This window comes from Tenebrio molitor, chromosome 3 (assembly GCF_963966145.1).
Source record: "Tenebrio molitor chromosome 3, icTenMoli1.1, whole genome shotgun sequence".
Lineage (NCBI taxonomy): Eukaryota > Metazoa > Arthropoda > Insecta > Coleoptera > Tenebrionidae > Tenebrio > Tenebrio molitor.
The window spans coordinates 5,737,784-5,761,528 of NC_091048.1; the positions used below are offsets into that span (position 1 = coordinate 5,737,784).

The 23,745-nt window shown below is 34.1% G+C and overlaps 1 protein-coding gene across 5 annotated transcripts; it reads right to left on the reverse strand.

The window, feature by feature from the left end:
* Positions 1 to 584: 584 nt before the first annotated feature.
* On the reverse strand, positions 585 to 21,606 carry LOC138125466 (solute carrier family 2, facilitated glucose transporter member 1-like). Of its 5 annotated transcripts, none has more exons than XM_069040798.1 (11): positions 15,565 to 15,712; positions 6,763 to 6,863; positions 2,681 to 3,153; positions 2,453 to 2,572; positions 2,117 to 2,402; positions 1,927 to 2,067; positions 1,738 to 1,875; positions 1,481 to 1,680; positions 1,219 to 1,431; positions 897 to 1,168; positions 585 to 841 (listed from the first exon to the last, which is right to left on the reverse strand). In XM_069040798.1, exons 3-11 carry the CDS (start codon positions 2,696 to 2,698, stop codon positions 694 to 696), a joined length of 1,536 nt encoding a protein of 511 aa, XP_068896899.1. In that variant the 5' UTR covers positions 2,699 to 3,153; positions 6,763 to 6,863; positions 15,565 to 15,712; the 3' UTR covers positions 585 to 693. The 5 variants fall into 5 exon arrangements, with proteins under 5 accessions (XP_068896899.1, XP_068896897.1, XP_068896895.1 ...); XM_069040796.1 differs by having other exon boundaries at positions 2,453 to 2,590; XM_069040794.1 differs by lacking the exons at positions 2,681 to 3,153; positions 6,763 to 6,863 and adding an exon at positions 21,403 to 21,606 and having other exon boundaries at positions 2,453 to 2,590; positions 15,565 to 15,724.
* Positions 21,607 to 23,745: the final 2,139 nt, after the last annotated feature.

Consider the following 23,745-nt stretch of genomic DNA (forward strand, 5'->3'; position numbering starts at 1 on the left):
TCTGGCGCACGCTTCTTTTCCCAATTTTAATTTTGATTATCGCTGTCACGATGACAAGAGTGACAAAAATCGAAAATAGGGTTAGTTGAACATAATGCCAGCTTCACATTTTGATGTCAAGCCAATGACAGGCCGGCCTAAATTTATTGTCCACCATAGTACAGTCGCGAGCAATAAATTTTGGTCGTCAAGGTCATTCTTTGACGCAATCGAAAATGCTCCATTGTAAAACAGTCGTAAATATCATTAACCTATCATCATGTTAGATGACATTGTCATTTTTTTCTCAATTTTTTGACACTTTGTTGACGGGCATAATCAGGCAGGGAAATTTTTTAAATTTTTTTGAAATGACATTGACGACCAAAATTTATTGCTCGCGACATTAATTATGGTTGGAAAACCATCAAAACGAAACGTATTGGCCTTAAAACTATTAATTACTACTAATGAGTAACCTGAAATAAAATTGTTTGAATTTTCCTTGACTTTTCTTTCCTTCGAGTGCCTCGAGCAGTTATGACAAGCTCAAATTTGTCTTGATTTTCTTACAATAAATTTTAAATACAAAGTACAACAAATAATTTTGTTTAAATCTCTTTATTCAAAATGGAAGACGTGACTATAAATTCTTTTGATAAATGTATAAAACGTGATGATTCTGTGCAAGTGAAAAGTGAGGCAGCGTCATAGTCACATTTCTTTTACGTCAGATACTGAAAACGTCTCGACGGTGCTTGCAGAATTGACTGGCGACTCCAACGGCCGTGACGAGAAACCTTGTTTACACAAGAGAGCTATCTGGGCCGGATCCCGTCCTCTAGTCTCTGGTAAATAAAATCTGAAAAAAAAAACAATAATACATTTTGAAGTTAAAAACGGTCTAGTTTTATTACCTGACGAAGAAAAATAGCGCGACTACGACAGCTGCAAATATAAAGAAGGAACCCGCCCCTAAATAGGTCAACATGATTTGGAAAAACAACCCCACAACGAAATTCCCTCCCCAATTGGCCATACTTCCCAAAGCCATAGCGCTGGGCCGAGGACCGACTTCGAACAACTCTGATCCGATAAAATACGGAATGGGACCCAGAGCGATTCCGTAACAAATTACGAAACCCAACACGCCTACGATACTTAAGTAAGACATCCACGACACTTGAGACTGAAACGAAAATAAAATAAAAGGGAAATTGCCAATGCAAAAAATCTTACAGTCAAAATTATTGCTATTCCTAAAAGGACTAGGAAGAAAGTTGTTGTGGTCAAGCTCAGCTGCAATGTGGTTCTTCTGTTGAATTTTGCCATCACTGGAATAGAGAGAATTGCCATGAAGAGATTGCAACACCCAGCAGCGATGGTAGCAAGTTGGCTATTTTCCAGCGAGAGTCCAGATTTTTGGAAAATCTCCACCGAATAGTAGAACACCTAAATCACAGATTTATAAAAATTGTTTGAGATGTGTCGAGGTACCAACAGCATTAATCCCACTAAATTGTTGACCAGCTTGAAGACTACAAACTAGAAGGAGTGGAAGTAGAAGGGAACGATCGGTAAGCACCCTCCATATATTCCAAGAGTCGCCTTTATCGTCATCGTTATCTTGTTCTTCAAGTTTCAACTCTTGAATCTCACCGTCGAGCAGCTCTTCTTTGACATCTCTTATGTAAGCCAGTTCTGGTTTGGAAGAAAATCATCACTGTACAAAAGTCGAGTGGTTTTATGGTTACTCACGTTTTATAGCTAAGTGGGGTTGTTTCTTGATAATGAAAAGATACTTGGGACTTTCAGGCAGAAAAATCAAAACTACGCTACATACGAGCAGGGGGAGCAAGTAGCAAGCAAGGAGGTGAGGCCAATAGTTTTCGTTGCCTGAAACAGACATTTACAAACAAAATGGTCAGAAGCGCACAGCCGCAGTACCTAAAATTTGACTCAGGGACAAAACTTGACCAACCAAGACACCAAAAGTGACTCCCAACGGACACAAAACTCCCATGGGACCCCTCAAAGGTCGCGGTGCCAGTTCTGTTAAGTACATCGGCATCACGCTAGTTATCAAACCTGATAAAATCGTCATTATAACAGTGTCGAGAAGTGTGAGTGTCAAAACCTGAAGATATCCCCACCAGGAGCCTCCCCCCTATCAGCATCTCCACCGAGTTGGCAACTTTGGACGCGAAAAACAAAATCCCGGCTACAGCTCCTATAACGGAACTAACGATTAAGGCACCTTTGCGTCCGGCTTTGTCGGCGAAGAAGGAACCACCGAGGGAACCTACGGTACCACCTACTAGAAAGATCGCCACGATGGTGGACCAGAGGAAGTCGAGACTTCCCCGGTCGAGGACCGATCCGTAGCGGCTCTGGACGCTACTGTTGCAGAAGGCTTTGATCACCTTGAACATCAGGAAGGGATTAGAATCTTGTTGTATACGTGAATACTTACACCTGCCGGTGAGTTGACTACACCTATGTTGTAGCCAACCGGAAGGGAGGAACCGATCGTGGTTGCGACTCCCGCTAGGATTAACACTTTCGTCCATGACGGGCGAACTACTGATATCTCCTGGAAACATGGAGAAGTCTTTGGGAAATGGCACCGAGCGTTCGATGGAATTTTTAAGTTAGAGTGACAATTATATGCGTGTGAGAGATGGACTGGTCGCTATCATACCTTCTCGGCTGATGACATCTCTTCGACTGGACTTTTGAGGACGTCTTAATAAATATACTTAACCCTAAGCGTTGATAAAACCATTTTCAATTACTACTTATCACTTTTAATTAACCTCAGGCGATAAAAAAACAAACACTTGAAAAATTTTAATTAGAAACTTATTATTCTACACATGACGTTTACATTGTAAATCTCAAAAAAATATATCTAGAGCTAAAGCCAAAATGGACGGATTTGTGCAAAATTTTATCACACTGAACACTTAACAATGACAAGATTAGATATTAAAAAATGAAATGTCCTAATTGATCAGTACTTTCTATTGACTAGAATGTCAACAAGTATGCACGAGTCGTTTAGGATTGGTAGTATCGAACCGAACGAAAAGATCCACCAAAACCACCCGCACTGCCACCCATCTAGTATGATGTAGCTCAGAAGAAGGCAAGCACTAGCATGGCAACCAATAGCTGCACGTGAGTTAAGGTATGTTTTGATAAAATGTGTAAAAAAATTGAATTTACACGTATTGTTGGTGTGTGAATGAACCAACCTCGTAATTAACCGGTCCCGCGTGTTGAGCAACAAATAAAGCATTAAAATCATTGTGAAACCTCCAATAGCAAAATAGTGCTATTTAAAACCGCCACGACAGAACTATCGAAGTCACGAAATTTTTAGAGATAACTCTTCAAATAAATAAACAATGCGCAACAGTGTTCGCATTCCAAATCCAGATAATCCCAAAACACCTTTAATTATTGTTTATTATAACTGGTTTTCGTTTAACTGATTGTATTATTTTAAATATTAGGTGTGCAAAGTAATTCGATTTAAAGGAGCAGGATCACCGAGTCATCAAGGGTATAATAACCGCTCAACAAGTAAGACACAATTTTAATTGTCAAATATTAAAAATCAAAGATTGCTTTTTCCTGGTATAGTCGTGGAGAAAGTATAGTCTTCAACTCGCCTATAATGGCTATTATTCACTCGGACAATAATTCACCACTCGCCTACGGCTCGTGTTGGAATTTTCGTCCTCTTGAATGATAGCCATTATTATACGCTCATTGAATTGAAGAATGTACTATTCTATGAATTCAGATGGATTTTTTATTAGCTGAAACGCCCTGATGTAAATCCTTGTTCTTTTTAAGCTTTGCGGAATGATTCTTTCTCTCATTTAAAATTTTGTAAACGTTAAAAGTAACATTTACAAACAGAAAGATATTTGAAACTAAAATCATGGAATGGGTAAATCTAAACGTACCGAATTAATTTGCACAGCCAATACAGGGTTTTCTAAGAGCTGTTTTTTACACAGAATTTATAAAATCTCGATAGATCTTTTCGAATGGGTTAATGAACATTGAAACAATAGCTTATTAAATAGATCCAAATCTTTAGATTGTTTTCTTGATGCTTGTTACTTTTCCATACAAAATATTGACTAGGTAAATCAATTTTATATTTTTTGACGTGTCTCTAGAGTTAGCTTTTGCAATAACAATTTCATTGTTATTAATGTTGGCTTAATAGTATATATGCCGTTCACGATTATTTTAAACACCCAGGAGGCCGCGATATTTTTTTGTTAGATTGGCGTCAGGTCCTGTCATATGACGTTTCGTTTTTAAATATTCGCATTGTTGTCAATTCCGTCATTAATTTAGTTAATAAGAATTTACCCAGAACTGCCCTACAAATATGTATGTTTCATTTCAATTACAATTTTACGATTATTGTTCCTAATGCGTTCAATTATTTAAAAAATGTAACAACTTGGGAGCAGTGTTCGGTTGAATTATAACCTAAAATAGATTTATTAAGACAAATCACAATATTGCCAACTAAAATGTCAGATTTTCATAGATAGTCCGAATTTGAAATAATCGTGAATGGTTTATAAGGTGAATTAAAAATACACTGACCGGCACAAAAAACGACTCACTTTGAATTGTATTAATATAATTAAGTAATTCATTGTCTTAGAAATTTTTTTTGATATCATGTTGTATTGATAAGTGTTAATTAAGTTCTTCTTTGTCAAAGAATATCCGACAAACAAAACATTAAACACAGCAAATAAAATTTTAATAAAAAAAAAGTAATTTTCCAGAAAAAAATTTATGTTATGAAAAATTGCCAAAATTTGAACAGCATTTTGAATTAGTATCTCGTATTGTCACATTAAATCTTTTAACACGTAAATCAACCGACAAAAACACAACGTGGAAAAACGCAAATTTTCTAATTATTTATTTAAACAAAACAATTCGGTTGCCATGGTGACCATAGCACTCCCGATCATTGAAAATATCCCACTTTAGCTATAATAAAGAAAAATAAGCACAAATATAATTTCAAAATCATTTATTAAAAAAATCATAATGAGTCGTTTTTTTGTGCCGGTGAGTGTATATATATACTGAAGTCATCATTTTTTGTAGAACTTATCTCTTTTTTAACAAGAATTTCTTTTTTTAAACGCATATTTTTATTTTTAATCGATGAAGTCTGGAAAAATTATAATGGCTAGCACAAGAAAAGAAAACTTAAAAATTAAAGCACTTAAATCATTTTTTTGAATACAAATATAAATATGCGAATATGAAAAATAAATGTTATCGTATTCATTATTACCTGGTAGCAAAAAAGAAGTCATCTTTCTTAATATACAAGGTATCTATAAATGATTGTCGGGTTAGGACAATTTTGGGTAAAAAATATTATTGTGCCGCCTTTTTGAAATAGATACCTAATTTTAATTTGTTATTAACTGTCACTTGTGACATTGATGTTTTATTCGCGCTCTTCAGTCCAATTTTCGTTTTTTATATTCGTTTTATCGCAGCTAACGAGTGGTCAGTTAATAAACACCAAACATTAAAATTCAAATTAAATTTGACATTTTCAAAATCAGCAAGTGTGTCGTGGTGTAGAAAAATTCTAGTTTCTTTTTCATTTTCCTGGTAAAACACTTGGTTTCTAATTCCATACATTTTTTGTGCATTTATAGAGCTTGCTTTCCTTAGTAATGTTTACTTAGTAGAATTTACTTTGTTATTAAAGCTTTTCGCCATTTTCATTTGCTCTCTGGCATTTACAACTGGTAACTTTTTAATTTAGATAAATTGTCCATGTAAGCAGATTTTTGTTCATAAAATGACATAATTTTTCACTTTCCTTCTTTTTCAAAGTGAATTAATAAACAATTGAACTATTAAATTAATGAAACTTATAACATTTATTGATAAGGTTGACGATTCTCAATAGCTTAAGTCCACTTACACTAAATTTAAATTGAAATTGTTTTCATAGGTGGTTCATTAATTTTGACATTACGTTGCATTAACAACAATTAGCATTCATCAAAGAGCGTAATTGCGCAAATTATTAACGGCACAATTATACTTTATCATAAACTGACTGACAATAGACGTAAATATGACAGTTCTGGCATAACTGATAAGACAGTTGTCTATTTGACGCAATTTAACGTTCCTATGGCAGTTACCTCATTTTTAAAATTCATAGTTATGATAATTCGACACGTTGACGCAACATTTTGTTTTTCACAATTGCAACATCGATTTGCAAACAGCGTCTATCAATATAATTAAAGTGATAAGGAACAGTAATTGAAAAAAAAATAATTAAAATACGGTTCCAGAAATGAAAAATCAATTACATATAACAGCTGCGCAGTTGATTTCGGCATTGATTGTCTTACCGACAATTCGAGATAGTTTTATTCAATCAAATCTGCGAAGTTACTAATTTAGTTCACTAACCGATTCGAAATTATCAACAAACAGACAAACAACAGAAGAATGTGATAACCACGATTCTGCTGCTGTTATCCGTCTTAATCAATCATTTATGTTGTTCAATCAATCGATACCGATGTTCGCATTTCTCGGTCATGCAATCTTATTTTTTAATCTATTGCATTTTATTTCGATTCGGCAAAAACTGCAAAAGATTTGATTGTAGATCGCAACCAAAGCGGTAGCTTCTAGATTTAAAAAAAAAAAAAAAACAAAAACAAACAAAATGACGGCAATGAAGGATACACAACAAGGCAGATGTAGTATGAAACATGGTTAGACCAATCAGAAAAATTAACAGTTCAAAACAAATCATTCCAATAGCTACACTCAATCCAACCACCAGCCTGCAATGTAAAAAAATGACAATTAAAAGCAGATAATTATGTATGAAGTTAACTTATAGTTAAGATTATCTACTGGCGTGCATCTTCGGTACCGAGAAGGTTCTTTTTTGGCAATAGCTGTGAATACCGCTGCGCTGGTACCCTAATTAGAAAACCGTAACAGTACTTTAACACATAATGCAGGTTATGACTCTATTGTAAAGTAAAAATGACACACAAACAAGGTTACTACTGCTCTATCGCATCCGGTAAAACAGCATTCAGGCAGGGTTAATTTTTCATTAAAAATGTTATGTTATCGTAAAAAACATACAATGAGCATTGGCCAAACTTCATAGTAGTCAATTTTTTAAAAATTAATTACTACACTTAATACATAATTATAATTAAACATTTCTGTTCAAAAATAAAATGTTTCAACTGAAGAAGAAGAAAGAAAGAACAGTATCTGGCACATTAACGTTTTTTTTTCTGGTTTAATGACACATTTAGAATAAATTTTAAATAGAAAAAAAGACTGTTGGATTAAAGCAAGTGACAATTTTAGCCTTCACACAAATATTTGTCGAATGTTTTATTTAAATGCTCTATCCAATAATGTTATGTTTCAACTTCTATTATAATAATTGAGTTTAGTAAAAAGAAATTTCATTTGTGGTTGTAAAAAAAAACAAGGCTACATAAATCTTGTCTCAAGAAAGATTTAGATTTTTTGTAGTTAAATAAAAGAAGGTTGAAATGCAAAAGAATTGGCAAAACTTCAAGCATTCCGTGATTCTTTGTGTTGCTTTAGGCGGAAAAACCTTCTTCATCGAGGCTTACTTTTAGCAGATTTTAGTTATTTTTAGAACCCACAGTTGCTACTTTAATCCTCAAAGAATCCTTTATAAGAAAACATTTTAACATTAATTTCTTTGTTCATACAAATATAGAATATAATGCCGGGATACTGTTGTGAAATACTAGAAGTGGAAATTCTAGGCAGATATTTTTTTAAAGAACAAACAAAACTAAAAAAAAATCGTGCTGATGCACAATTGTCGTATTCATCTTTATAGCATGAATGTGAAAATGTAAGTGTAAAATTTTGCATCAAATGCAAGCTGTCGGGCTAAAATTAACTAAAAAAAAAGTAATGCACATTTAATGTAAAAGAGATTTTTAAAAAAGGTACGAGTGTGTAACTAGAACCAAATTACTTTTTTCAACGCAGTAATTTATTTACAGTTGAAGTTAAAAGTAATACGCAATGTGGACACCAAAAGGTAGTACTAATTCTCTAAATAAACATGTAATGAAGATTTACAGTGACAACTTTAAATGAAATAATCAATATCTACTTCAAGCGTTCTCCAAAGGTTATTAGACTTTAATTTTAAAATAATAAGTCAAATATTGTTGTTATAACGTATGTTTATGTTAAAAAAAAACTGTAGTCATGTGGTGGCTTGATGCTTGCTTTTCTTTCCGTTGACGTATGGCGTAGCTTTATCACCGTCAAATATTTCATGAAACAGGAAGCGTAGAACGAAAGTGTGGAAGTGGATTGCATATTATAAGTTTAAAGGAAACATAAGACAAACATTTTAATACAATAGTTTTCAGACTAGGGAACTTTATAACGACAATTTTACATTTTGGCTTCAACCCTTTAAAGCGCGAAATCAACGGTGCAACTAGAGAGTCTTGAGCCATGATCTTCTGCGAGGATTACAAGGGATCGCTGCGTTGAAAATGTATTTGGGGATGAAAATCCTCGAGTAACGTGTCGTGCATTTTGATTTAGACATGTAAAAGGGGCATGGAGAAATTATTTGCTTAGTGAATCGCCAAATACCTGAACGTTGGCCAAAAAACAAACATTAATTTTCAAAATTCAAAAAATACAAAAGAAAAAAGTTGATTGAAATGAAATGAAAGTTGAAGAGTGTTTTGCAGATCAAGACGGGCGATTTTGCTCAAAAAATCTAGAATTATTTAATGACTGGTATGTTAACATTCTAACAATAAGTTATAAGGGAATTATGCTGAACGAATACAAATTTGTTCTTAAACTGGGTAACTTTTTTCGTATTAGGCCAAGAACTTATCCTTCTCGTTATTATACTTTGACATTACTTTAAGATAGAACTTTTTCGACACTGTGTTTCATCTAAACTTGCCAAATATGTAATTACCTTTTTTAACAAAACCCAGTCTGAATATCGTTTTTAAATGTCGCAGTGGTGGTGAGTCACTAGATAATAAATAATAGCAGCAAACCCTTATTATTTACGGTCTGGTGGAGACAGTTACGAATTCTGCACATGGCCACCATAATTTATCTCTTTCTAGATAGGCACGGTAAAATTCTATGAATATACAGGGTGGTATTGAAATGCGTGACCCAATTTTAACCACGAGCTACTGGCTTCATGTAGAACTCGGAAAAAATATTAAAAAAACTCCATGTCAAAAAATAAAATGACATTTATTTTTTGAGTTACAATTTTTTTAGTCTTCTACGTTGTCCCACAACCTCGTAGGTAAAATTTCGGCACATTTTAAAAATACACTGTGTATATAATATTTTATAAAATGTACGCCAATGCGAAGTAACCTCTAGGAAATATGCTTTAAAACATAGACTTTTTTAAATATTTTTTTCCGAGTTCTACACGAAGCCAGTAGCTCGTGGTTAAAATTTGGTCACGCATCTCAATAACACCCTGTATACATTTTTCGTAACCGTTTTACAACCAAATTGTATTAAAAATTTACTTCTTATAAAAAAAGGTTTTCTAATTATGGCCACAAAATAAAAATATATGCAACAAAATACACAAAAGTATTGGTATTAAAAAGATATCCGTGTTGCGATATTAAACATACCAAATTTACGTTAAAAATAAATTCAAATAGTTTCAAACCAGCATTCTCCGACATTCTGCGTTGCGGAAGTAACAACCGGTGTCCATAAAATACCAATACTTTAAATGAGTGTCATTAATCCACCTTCGCAGGATACAAAAATTTAAGAACTAACTTAGCCACAAACGTCAGAAATCAATCTTAGACTAATTCATACAAGTTGCATTTCCCGTCAAGTAAATCACAATCACCGATAGGTACCTATTTCAAAAACAAAAACCTGTTTTTGATAAACTTCCATTTTGTACTGTAGTATCTGTAATTTATTACTGTCCATGAACTTTATCAAACTTTTTATAATCTATAACTATACAAACAACTGGTAATGTTCCTTGTATAGGTTATGTTGATTAACTGTTCCTTATTTGGCTATTGATGTGAACTGCTGGACTGCTCCATTCTAGCAGCATACTTCAATTAATATCTATATGGGTTTTTCTCGGTCAATTGAATTCTCTAGATTGATTGATTGTACGGCAAAATGCAATAAACAAATTCCATGAAAAATATTTAACTTGTTAGTAAAACAGTACATTGCTTACTAACAATGAATAATGATATACATAGTTACGGAAGAGCTGTAAAATATTATTTGAAAGAGTTAGATTAGTTCACAACACGATCACAAAATATTTAATGTTTTATTATCAATTGTGTGAGCTATGCCATTATCAATATGCATTCTGGGGGAATGTAAGATGCAGACTTTCGCCGCCGTTGTCCATGGATTAATGGTTTCCGAGTGATGGCGCGGTCGTCGAAGTTAGCAGCGGGGCTAACGAAACGTCAGGCTCTATACATCGACGACCGCAGCATCACTAGGAAACCACTAACAATAAGCCGCATCTGAAGCAATCTACAAATTAATTTTTGTTTCTATAGTCTGCGGAGGTTCAGCATTTTTTAATTTGATTTCCCGAATTACTACAAGAGTTGAATTATAGATTACATATTATTTACATATTATATCATTCAAACAACACAAATACAAATTAATTTGCTTGTCACTCAAAATATAAACACAAAACAACAAAAATAAAAACACAAAACCTTGTTTAATCTTAACGTGAACTAAGCCAACTCCTAGAAATCATCATTAATGATTTCTGATCTCAATTATAATAAATTAATTCTTGACATCTCTATGTAATCTATTTTTATATTATTAAGAGTAGAAGTGAATCTCTTTGTGCTAAGCCCAGAGATTGAAGACCGAGACGAAGTCGAGGTTGGCAATTGGGCGAAGCACAAAGAGAGCACAATGATATATGTATACACTATTTTATCTTCAAGCAGATCACAAAAAAAAAATCGGACATGAATTCATTTATTTTCTTTTGCTGCAGTAACAGTAAAATGACAATTTTCAAATTTTATGGCACCAGTAGTTCCTAGTTCTCTTGTTGCAATATTATTAGTAAAGTCTAAAGTTTACTTTTTAACGTTGAACGGCCAGCTTGCAATTTTTGATTTTGACATTTGTCATCCGTGTTACAGCACAGTGGCACCGGTTAAATATTTGGTAATAATTTCGTTATTTCGCTTTTTAGACGCTTTTTTTAATAGGGATAATTTAATTATTAAATATTTCGTGTTCGAGTCGCCTGTGGACATTTCAACTCCCAGGATTTGAAGTGTTTCAAGTCCGGTTACAAAAAAAGCCGCTTCAACCGTTTCTATAGAGATACCTACACAAGGGCGTGATTTTCGACCTCTTGAAGATAAAAACACTTTTTCTGAGCAATAACAAATCTATAAATTTCTATGACTAATAATAATAATAATAATAATTAGTCATAAAATTTATATATTTATTTGTTATTGCTCAGAAATAATTTGATAATTATCAAAAAAATATTTAGATCAAACATTCTGTGAGACGTCGAAATTGTTTTAATTCAGATCTATAAGTTACACTGTTTGAAGAACTTTATAAATATGTATATGTATTATTAGTAAATAAACAAAAGGAACAGTAACATAGATATTAATGTTAATTTAATCCTAATTAATGAATTATTTCTGACATGCTAGGTTACAAGATACTACTTTACAAATATTTCCAAAATAAAAATTATCATGTGTTGTTTAATTTTTACATAAACTTCAATTTACCAATTAGAAAGTATACATAAATATTAAATAATTTGATATAAACAACCTGTTCCGTAAAATTCAAAATTAATAAGAAAATTGTTGCATGTAATTACAGTTATTACAAAACAATCCTCTATACAGGGTGTTATGGAAGTCCACGTAATAAATTCAATCACCAATAGAACTCTTCAAATAAACAATTTTTTACATATTGATCTTTTCTGAATCGAATACATATTTTTTTTACATTTTTCTAACCCTCAATTTGACACTTCGCTCATGAGATAATCATCAATTGAAACGAAAGCGTGAGTGAAAATGTTTTTATGCGGTAAAAACTTTACAGTTTTTTGAAGAGAGAACGATCGCTATTCTAATACCAACAGTTTTTACTGTCTTTCATTCGAGTATTTTAATCGAGTAATTCTTTTTTCGTGCTTCGTTATCAATGGATGTATAAAAAACACATGAGCGGGTATGAATTTTACGGTTCAAATTATATTTAATTTTAACTCTGTTTTGAAGAATTGATTGATAAATAAAAAATGTTTATTTTAACAAGTCTTATTCGTGGTTAAATTTATTACGTGGACTTCCATATGCTATGACCTCTGGTTGAAACTTCTTTTCATTTTGCAAATTCTTTAAAATAGGGGTACGCAATCAGAATAGAGGAGCAGCACACATAGTCTAAAATTTGGCAGATTGCAATTACATCTGTGGAAACCCAGGTATGTCACATTTAAAAAAAAATTCTTAGTTTCCAATTTTTGATTTGTTCGAAAAAAAGGAGGCGCAAAATTTTTTCAAATTTGGATTGTAGGTACTATTTTTAAAAAACAAAACTTTAATCTTTCGTTCTATTTTCTACCAATTATTTTGGCACTGCTCTAACTAGGGTAATTGAACTTGATTGGACTGTTACGGAACTGTAGGGAAGGGAAGCAAGCAGCAAGAAAGAAACTCAGAAATTGGAAAAAAGAAAAAGCAACGAAGGAAGAGTACAAGAGAGCACGCAAGAGGTACAAATTAGTATGCAAAGAGAAGAAGGAAAAGAAACGGATGGAAGAAGAAATGAAGATGAAAGGTATAAAGACGGAAGAAGAGGTGTGGAGATACATAAATAGGGAAAGAAAGAAAAAAGGAGAAATAGTGAGTGATAGAATTACTATGGAGGAATGGAGAAAGTACTTCAGTGAGTTGTTGGGGGGTGAGGAAAACAGACAAGAAAAGGAAAAGAGACAACACAGAGTGGGAGAAATAGAAGAGATAACAAGAGAAGAATTAGAGCAACAACTAAGAAAACTGAAAAGGAAAAAGGCACCGGGGAGGGACGGTATACAGAACGAATCGTGGATGTATGGAACTGAAAGGGAAGTTGATAGGTTGTTAGAGATAATGAATGGAGTGTGGAAGGGAGAGGGCTTCCCCCAGGAGTGGAAGGAGGGGATAATATGCCCCATATATAAGAAAGGAGAAAAGGATACAGCCAGCAATTACAGGGGGATCACGCTCCTTAATACGGCATATAAGGTATACGCGATGATTGTGGAAGAAAGACTGATGAAGGAAATGAATGAGCGGGGTGCGTTACCAGACGGGCAGGCGGGATTTAGGAAAGGTAGAGGGACTATGGACAACGTATATATCTTGAATCATATAATAGGAAATGAGATAAAAAAGAGGGGTAGCAAGATATATGCATTTTTTGTAGACCTGAAGGCGGCTTTTGATAATGTGGAAAGAGACTTACTGTGGGAATACTTGAGAAAGAAAGGGATAAATGAGCATCTGGTAACAAAAATAGAAGAGATATATGAAGAGACGATAAGTAGAGTGAGAGTGGATGGAAGAGTGAGTGAATGTTTCAAGACGTATAAGGGAGTAAGACAAGGTTGTCCACTAAGCCCCAGCCTGTTTGCAGCGTTTATAGGAGATATAGAGGAGATGTTCAGGAAGGGGCAGGCAGGGGGGGTCGTGGTGGGCAAAGAAAAAGTGTGGTCTTTGGCATACGCGGATGATTTGGTGGTGCTAGCGAGAGAGGAGAAAGGTATGAAAGAAATGTTGGGAAATATGGAGAAATATATGAGGAGGAAAAAGTTGACGGTGAATGTAGAGAAATCCAAGATGATGGTGTTTAGAAAGGGGGGTGGTAGGAGAAAAATAAATGAGTGGAGATGGGAAAAGGATAAAATTGAAGAAGTGAAAGAATTTAAGTATTTAGGTTATGTGATGAATGAAAGAAACACAGCAGCAGCACATGTGAGAGAGTTAGTGAAAAAAAGCGAATAAGATAATAGGAGCGGTATGGGGGATAGGAGAGAGAAAATTTGGACATGACTTTAGAAGGAGAATAATGATGTTTGATAGTCTGGTGAAAAGCGTGATGATGTATGGAGCGGAAATATGGGGATGGAGAGAGCAAGAAGGGTTGGAAGGGGTGCAAGGAAAATATTTGAAATGGGTGCTAGGAGTAGATAGAGAGACACCGGGCTATATAGTGATGGAGGAAACAAAAAGGGATGGAATAAGAATAGAAGCAGGAAAGAGAGCAATAAGATTTGAGGAGAGGTTGATAGAGAGAGGAGAGTGTAGAATTTTGCAAGAGTGTCTGAAAGAAAAAAGGAAAGAAATAGGAAAAGGGGTATGGAAAGAGAGGGAGGCATATTTCGAAAGAAATGGTTATGCAGGAGCGGAGATAGAAAGAATGCGAGAGGGAGGCAGAGCAATGACATATGAATTGGTGCAGAGAGACAGAGATGTGCAAGTGCAGGAAAGAAGAACGAGAATTAGGGAATCTAGGTACAATGGGAAGTATGAAAAAATAATAACGGAAGAACTACCAAAGTACCTAGGAAGAGAGAGTAGAAAGGAGAGAGTGATAATAGCAAGATTTAGGTGTGGAAATGAGGAGAGAGAGAATAAATATTGGAATGAGGATAGGATTAGAGTGTGCAGGATGTGTGGAGAAAAAAAGGAGACGATAGAACATATGTTGAATGAATGCGTAGAATTGAGAGAGAGAGAGGAAAGTAGAGAAGAAATGTTGAATGAGGACGGAAGAGGGATCGAATGGATGAAGAAGGTTGAGTGGAGAAGAGGGACAATATGTGGGGAGGGATAATTGTATTTGGAAAGCTGCTAATTTGTTATTGTTTTGAATTATTTAGTTAGTTAGTTTTAGTTATTATATTATATTTTATTGTATTTTATTGAGTTAGTGGGAAATGTCGAAAATCGGATAATTTATAAACCTGTATAGGTATTAAATATACATACAACTAACTAACTAACTGTTACGGAACTGTATTACGGAACAGACTGTATATGTTTTTAATAAACTGATCAAGTGAAGGTTGTGAAGCTATATGCGACGTATGTAAACACAACAAGCACAAACCGGTTTCGAACCCAATTTAGTTTAATATTAATTCATTATTACGTTTCTAAGTGTCACTTTACATAAAAGATTACGTCGCTTATAGTAAATCTGGGCAACTTTAATAGTAGGGGCAAATAGTTTAACCACAATGAGTACTTATCTTTTTACAGCTTTTATTAAATGAAAAACATAATAGTTCTTTGATCTGTCAAGAACGTTGAGCTAAAAATAGCATCACAGTGGTTTAAAAATAAATTGGTACAATTTAACAATGTACCATAGTTATTTGTGATGTGCAATATTATTACTCACTGAGTATGGTGAATCCGATACACTTCCTCTGTTACCTCCTCCATTAAACAGGCCTTCACGCTCAGGGGACTGTTCCATAATAATAATACGCAGATAATAAAATGGGCAACTAAAATGAGAAATTTCGCCGGGATTAGTTCTGAAGTGTAGTACATGACACCTGAAACACAAAAAAAGAAATCAATTATTTCGGTGCGAAAATACACAATTTATTAATTGGATAAAAAAAAATACAAAAATTTCTAAATGTAAATGGCAGGTTTTTGAAAATAAATGAGGTACCAAAAAGGTTTAAAAGCAACATCTAGTAGATACATATTTTGGTCCCCTTGATAGCTCAACTTGATGTTAACATATCCTGTAATAGGTAGTATATTTCAAACCAAGGCAAAGTAAGAAAGTGTCTTCTTGCAGACCGCAGGCAAAGATTATAAACCGAGCCGTAGGCGAGGTTTCTAAGTGTCCAAGGTCTGCAAGGGCATTTTCTTAACAAGGTTTGAATACTATTTTTTCCCTACCGGCACAACTTCGTTGAAAAAATTTAAAAAAAAGTTATATTCCTGATTAAAACGAAAATTTTGAGAATTGAATAGTAGGCTGGGTTATTTGTTTAATTAACTTGTCATCGCATTTGAAGATTTGACGTTTGTTCGAAAATTTGAAATAAACAGAAGTTGTAGTACCTACCTAGCTTATCTGTTTATTTTCCAGATTATATGATTGATCTACCAACTTGCTTTATTGAATTGGCTTTCATTTATCAATAACTTATTTCACTTTTGACACTTTTGACATTTGTATTTTGGTACAGTTTTACCATAAACATTTCATGATTAACTTTCTTACCTAAGCGAGAAAGTTGAATTTTCTCACCTAAAATGGGGTATCCACAGCCTACATTTCTAAACGGTAGGGGAAAAAATATTTCGTTTTGGGAGAACACATCGAAAGTTGTGGTCATAATATCCTAATATCGTAACTGAACATATTTCACATTTTCCATTCGATAAGAGAAGAGATAAGAGGAGGTAGACAAGAAAAAAATGTTGATGTTGTTACGTAGACTAATTAAACATAATGGACTGGTGCTGAGGTAAAATGTCCATGTCCTCTATTACTTTTGCTCCAAAAATGTATGTGTTCATATGTTCAAGCTCAATCTATTTTATTACTTACTTTGAATTACTTACTTAAAATGTATGCATGTTATTTTTTGTATTTATGTGAAATTATATTAAAAACTTGTTGCAATGAAATTTCACAGCTAATTTGAAAGGATTTTAAAAATTAAGTATATATTGTTATAAAATATCTCAAATTCGGTAGTTTCATTGCGTGACTGAAATCATGAATTCACTAGAATTCATAAATATTTTGTGAGAAACAGACTTTAATATTGATGCAAAGATGATTACTGCTAGCGTAGCCTTACTTTTCAAAACGATATGAACCACACGCGACTCGTAACATTTTCATCAATCTGATATTTTCTTGATTCTTTTCTTTTGCAAAAGTTTGTTATCGTATCAACTATTTTTAAAATTGTAAAAAATCTATTGTGAAACTTATACTGTAAAGTATGAAATAAAATCCTTTAAATTTATCTCTTTGCTTTTTGGCAAAAATCCTCGAAAAGATGAATTTTTATTTCAAAATTGTCATCGTTTGACGTTGACTGCATTTTTCTATTCTACCCAGTTCCGGTGCAAGGAGGGGCGACTCAAAATGACAACAGGGGTCAAATGTTGTATTTTTTTGTCTTTTGATCGTCTATCTAATAGGGAAAACATTCTCAAACAAAAACGAAACTAGGTCATTCATAATGTGCTCAACAAATTTGAAATTTGAATATCGTTTGGCCATCTGTCAGGAAGTTGGTGCAGCTCATTGCGAGAATTGAATTTAATGTGATATTTTTATTCATACTGAAATTTACTAATTTTAATTAATTTTTCTTTTAACCGATTGTTGCGACAAGATAAAATAGAAAAGTGTAATCTATGTCGAAAGATGGCAACTTAAAAATACAAATTTACCTGTTCCCAAATTTGTGCCAAAAATCAGTAGTATAAAATCAAGGAGATTTATTCCTACTTTACACTCGCACTGCACAACATGTCTCCTGTATAATAGTATATTATTTAATGAGTTCGTGTAAAACGAGCATTTTAAAGACTCACGAATGCCATAAAGAGCCCAGTTTACACACAAACGAGTTGAATACCAACTTTTTTTTTACGATCGTGCAAAAAGTGAGTGTTCATTGCATTGTTTTTACTAGAAAAAGTGCCTCTTAATTGTACTAGTGCAATAAAGTCTTTATTGTACGCATCTGTCAACAGTCTGTCTACGATCGTGCAAAAAGTGAGTGTTCATTGCATTTTTCACACACGACGCACAGGACTGAACTGTTGTTTATCGTTGTTTTTTTCTCGTTTTTTTGTTCGATCATAGGAAAAATGTTGCATGCAACACGTACAAAAAGTATTATTATTGCACTTGAGGTGTTGTCCCACTTGCCTGCGACTCTGGGGACAATTTTCAGGTCGCGTGCAATAATCATTAACTTTTTGTACTTGTTGCATAAATAATTATTTTAAGGCTCCAAATCACTTAAAATCTTTAAAATTAGCTTGATGGTTCGTTTTGACAAGTTGTGACATTTATCAAAATCCGTTCACACAAGAAAAAATTCTCAAATTCTGACAATGTCGAACAAAGAAAATACATTAATGAATTGAATGCTATACATAGGTGACACTCTGTTAAAAATTATTAGTTTTGCCTACTAAAGGGTGTTTCATCATTTTGGTAATTGTTCACTTTAACTACTTCTGAAATTTTCGCGTTTTTTCTGGCTAGACAGCCTCAGGGCGTCCTCCTAGATCGTGTCCCGCCATTCAAAACCTTGTGCAAATGCCTTTTTTTTTCTCTTGTTGTGTTTCAAGGTCGCGCCTAGTCTTAGTATAACTAAAGGGTAAGGAAAATTTTCATTTGCACAAGGTTTGACTGGTGGGAAACGATGTAGGAGGACGTCCTGAGGCTGTCTAGCCAGAAAAAACGCGAAAATTCCAGAAGTAGTTAAAGTGAACAATTACCATCATTTTTTCTGTTTGTGATATAGGAGTAAAAAACTATATTTTATTTTTCAATTCACCCACCGGAGACACCACTAAATATAGCTGGAACGTTATAGATGTGTGGATTGGGGACTTGTCGTTAAGTTGGCACTACCAGCAAAAGTAACCAGGCGCGCCAATAAGCTATTTGGAATTTATGACAGATCCGTAGCCTTCGTTAAAAATCTACTAGCCGTGTACAAAGAAACTTGGCAACACGGCAAGCGGACCTACACCTATCAGATTTTGCATGGCCAGTCACGGCAGATTTGAACGGTTTTGAAATAAATATTATTTCGTTACCAGTTTTCAGAAGCAATAAATGATGAACCACTTGCGTACCTCATCTAAAAACCGTAAGTTTAATCCATTCTTTTTGGTGCTCATGTCTTCTAATAATCATTGATACGTTAAAGTTCACGAAACTATTAGACTGTACATATATTATTATCGGATTACTCATTTTTATGGAGACAAATTAAATCTTCTTATCATTTAATAACAAAGTGCGTGTCATGATTTTTACTCCATCAAAATATGTCAATTTTGCTTAAAATTACTGTTAGATACTTATGCAATTGTTACGCCACCAAATTGCTTATTTTGCGATACATTTGATAACTGCACTATGTAAAAATGAGGAAAAGCAAATACAACAATTTTGTATCATTTGGATATCAGAACATTAAAAAATACTCTTCCGTGATGACGAATGTATAATTTTATTTCAGCAGGATTTATTGGATTGGGGTTTGAGAATCTGTCATAGGATTATTTTATTATGTGCAGGAAGTAATGAAAATGATAATCACGCAAAGCTTTCATTTAAACTTGTAGAAAGTTGATCCAGGGAAAATGAACAACTGTAGTCATGTTTTAACCTTCACAGTTTCCTGATTTAAGCCCAATGGAAACATGTGGCGTAATGATAGCTTAATTAAAAGCCCGGATTACATCAATTTATGTCTTTGAAAAAATCAAGAACGCGTGTGAAACGACTAATAAACTTAAGAATTTGACCGAGTCTGTGTCGAAATGTTTGTACTGTTGTCATCAAGTCTAAAAGTTGTATTTTTCTAACCTGTGAACAATGGATTCAAACTGAGCAAATGTACAGTTAATTTCAAAATTATCGAGTACACCTCAAAAATCAAGAAGTCAATTTATTACAGTTTTTTCCACATGTAAAGATGCCTTTTTGAAATTTAAGTGTCATATTTTTTATATAGGTTAGGTAAGTTTGACAACATAAAATGTCGTTGATATTTTAGAACACCATAATAGTGTGTTTTATCCTCTGCACGGTGCTCTTGTCGATGTTATAATAGTGAGCTACCCTTCGGATGGACCACCCATCTTCTAATTTGGAAAGAATGAGCACTTTCGCGTTTTCGGTTAGATTAGGCATTTGGTTTGTCAAAATTGACATTGATCATTGACAAAAAATGTAAGTGCATTTTACACTGTAGAAAATTAGGTGTACTCTATAATTTTGAAATTAACTGATATATCTATGAGTCAGAATGTGATGTTTATGAAGTCAGATATTTGGTTTTGTATTCTATGAAGAACAAATTTCAGAAATGTGTTTATTTCTCTTTTTATATTCACTATTGTGGGTATCCAAGTGCCTGTTAGATTTTATATTCTCTTCTGACTAAGTGCCAACCAACGATAAAGTAATTCCGATTTCTCAATTCCAATTTATTTACCTAAAGACACCGGATTAAGCGATAAGAGTGTCTAGATTATTTTTCACTAATGCTGTAACGTACGAGTAGTAGGTATTTATTCTCGAAAACATAGTTATAATAATGAACTTCTATTTTTGATCAAGGTGACCGAAATATAACCGTAAACATCATTGTCACAAACTTGGATTGGACTGTCCTTTTGTTATTTCTTATTGGAAATTGTTGACCTTTGTAAAGTTTATTGACAAAAACCGACTGTAAGGTGAAACAAATAGCGCAGTGTACCATTCCTTGTCCCGTCCTCTTGTGGTCCACTGTGTATATAAGTAGGTACAGTTCGAGAAACGGAATTTCGGGCATTACTGTCAATATACCGTAAAAATTTTTTAAATAGGCTTTACCTACATTATTAACCTCAATTTTACCGTTTGCGACGATTTTGATTGACATGCGACTAATGTGAACAGAAAATAAATTTCAAAATTTAATTTTTGAATGTCACGTTGACAGAAAAATAATGCCCGAAATTCCGTGTCCCTAACTGTACATATAAACTTATTAATGCGTAGAAAAATTAATTTTATTGTTCAACCAACACTAACTATTTTATTATTCTTATGATAACAATGGTAGTAGGTAATGTTAAGGTGCAAGGTTGTAGTTTGTTAGAACGCACCTGTCATCATAGGAAATAGAAACTTGCAAGAAAATAATTATTACAGCAAAGTGGGTAAAAGTAGATAAAAAAAATTAATGAACTCCATCGTACTCCTTTAGTTGTTCCTAGGTCGAAAATGAGGTTAGAATCGACTCCTGTGTCAAAGTTGTAAAAAGTTGAATGAAAAGAGTGACAGAAATGCAAAAAACGGTCAGATAAGCTGTCACCATCTAAAAAACCCAATTATAACAAAAAACTTTTGCGACTGTCCACGACAAAACTATTTTTGTCTAGAATGGCAGCTCATGAATATGCATTATTCTGTACGAATTAAAAATTGCGAATTATGAATTAAGCCGTCACTTACACTCCTCACAGACGAAAATGCATTGGTTCTATTGTCAGAAGCAAGGTTCAAATAACTGAAATGAGCACACTACATTCCAAGAAAATTGGGATTTTTGCAGTGACAACGCCACACATACACTACACACACGCTACAATAAACTCCATCCATACAAACATCTAGCTAGCGTGGTGTTGTCAGTGCCGCAATGACAGCGTGAATTGTGGGCGAGACATCTTCTGTCATCGCAGAGTTGTTTTAGCAAACTGTAAGTTGTTGAGTTGTTGTTTTGAACAATAATGTTGGGAAGAGATGGCGACACATGTGTGAAGCGTTCAATTGTTACCTCGCCAAACAGGTATGAGGTATGCACAGTACGTGATTAGATGAATAGAATGGATTATTTAAAAGGGAGTGTTGTATTATGGAGTGTGTGCAAGAGGAAGCGAATCAAGGAGCATTATGTGTGAACTGTGAATCAGTGAATGCAGATGTGAAATGTTGACAATAATGATGAATGTGAAGAGAGTAATCGGTTGGTTTGATTACTTTCAAGTTTAGAGTATAATTGGTTGCATAACTACAGTGAATCAAAGCTTGCACACATTTTAGCGTAAATTAGCTGCTTTCCAGGTATCTACGCGAGTAGTTCCGAACTACTCCAGGAGTACAACAAGTGTTCCATGCGTGGAGGGAGAAAAGACTGGAGATGGCACTAATTCAAATAAGTGTACCCGCCCGCGAAAACTACAGAGTCATAAAAGGTTTCTGAATATAGACGCTAGGCCAATGGCTTCCTTCGCCTTCCTTCCAGACGCATTGTGCTTCTTTATCTAGCGCATTGTGGACTGGGCCATAAAAGGTTGTTGCACGTGCTTTTAGAGGGTACGGATTTTTAACATGGGAAGCATAGGAAATGCCATCTCCAGTCTTTTCTCCCTCCACGGTTCCATGTTATTTGTGGAACTACTCCAGAACTACTCCGTTATACCCTTCCCCTGCCCCCTGAAGTACCTACCTAAATTTTGGTACTCGGAGTTTTTTTGTGGTAGGGATGTTAAGAAATGTCAAATATACGGCGGGAATCGGACTCAGATGACACTAATGACAGTGAACAGTACAGGAGTAAATTCAGCGTTCCAAGCGGCACAATTGGGCAGAATCCAATGAATAGTTCGGCGTAGAACTGTTCGGAGTAAATTACTCCCACTTGGAAAGCAGCTATTTTGTATTTATGTTTGGGGGAAAAATCTGTCAGTGTCAAATATCAAAACAGTCAAATGAGATCGTGTAAACATGAAATCTAAGTTATTTTCCATTCGGTGCGCTTGATATCGTTGATTTTTGGCAAAAATCTTCGGACTGGTTAATTTGTGTTTCTAAATTGTCATCTTTTGGCACAGATCACATTTTTGAATTCCACCCAGGGGCGGCGCAAGGGGGCAACTGAAAATTTTTAAATGGGTACAGGAGTCAAATGTTATATTTTTTGAAAGAATCTGATACTTGCTAGAAATAAAGTAAATTCAGGATGGATTGGATATTTCAAGGTCAAATAATTTTATTTTTTGGTTGTGATTATCTTAAATTCGTGAGATGCAGGGAACCAACATAATGCGAATTTAGCGTAGTTAATTCAGGATGGATCTGGTAGGTACAGTTGGTTGCAAAAAAAAACGGAAAACGAAAATGTTCCTAATGTAAATTTGATTTTGTCCATTTGTTAATTAACTGTCTACTTGACAATACCAATCAATACCCATCGAATAATTTAAAAAAAATGTCATTGAATTTTGACGTTAATTCTAACCTATCTCTTGTAAGAAGGTTTTACATTATGAAAAATTTGTAAAAATGTGTCAGTTTTTTTCTGACAGTTTCCGGTTTTTTTGCAACTAACTGTATTTCAAGGTGACATAATTTTAAATGTGATTGTCTTGTAAATAGTGGCATGCAGAGAACCAAAACCAACATAATGTGAATTTATACTTGGGCCAACCAACAGATATAGTAATAAAAAAAAGGGGATGTGGTCTAGTTGCGTAGAACGATATACGCCGAAGCCTCTTTCACAAAGAAGCAGGTTCTTTCTAACAAATAGAGAACCAAAAGTCTTGAAAAAAAACTATTTTATAATACAAATCGAAAAATGCCAAGGAAAACAAACAAACATAAACACGTGGTCAAACTCCCGAAGCGAGGTTAAAACGAATGAGATGCCGGATGCCGTCAAGTAATTTTTGTGGATGTACATCAGGCTTTCGAAAATCTGCGCACGTTTTGAATAAGCCAATTGGAAGCTGCTATTTAAAATACGCGGGCACTAGGGGGCGGTTTTATTACTATATCTGTTGGTTGGCCCAA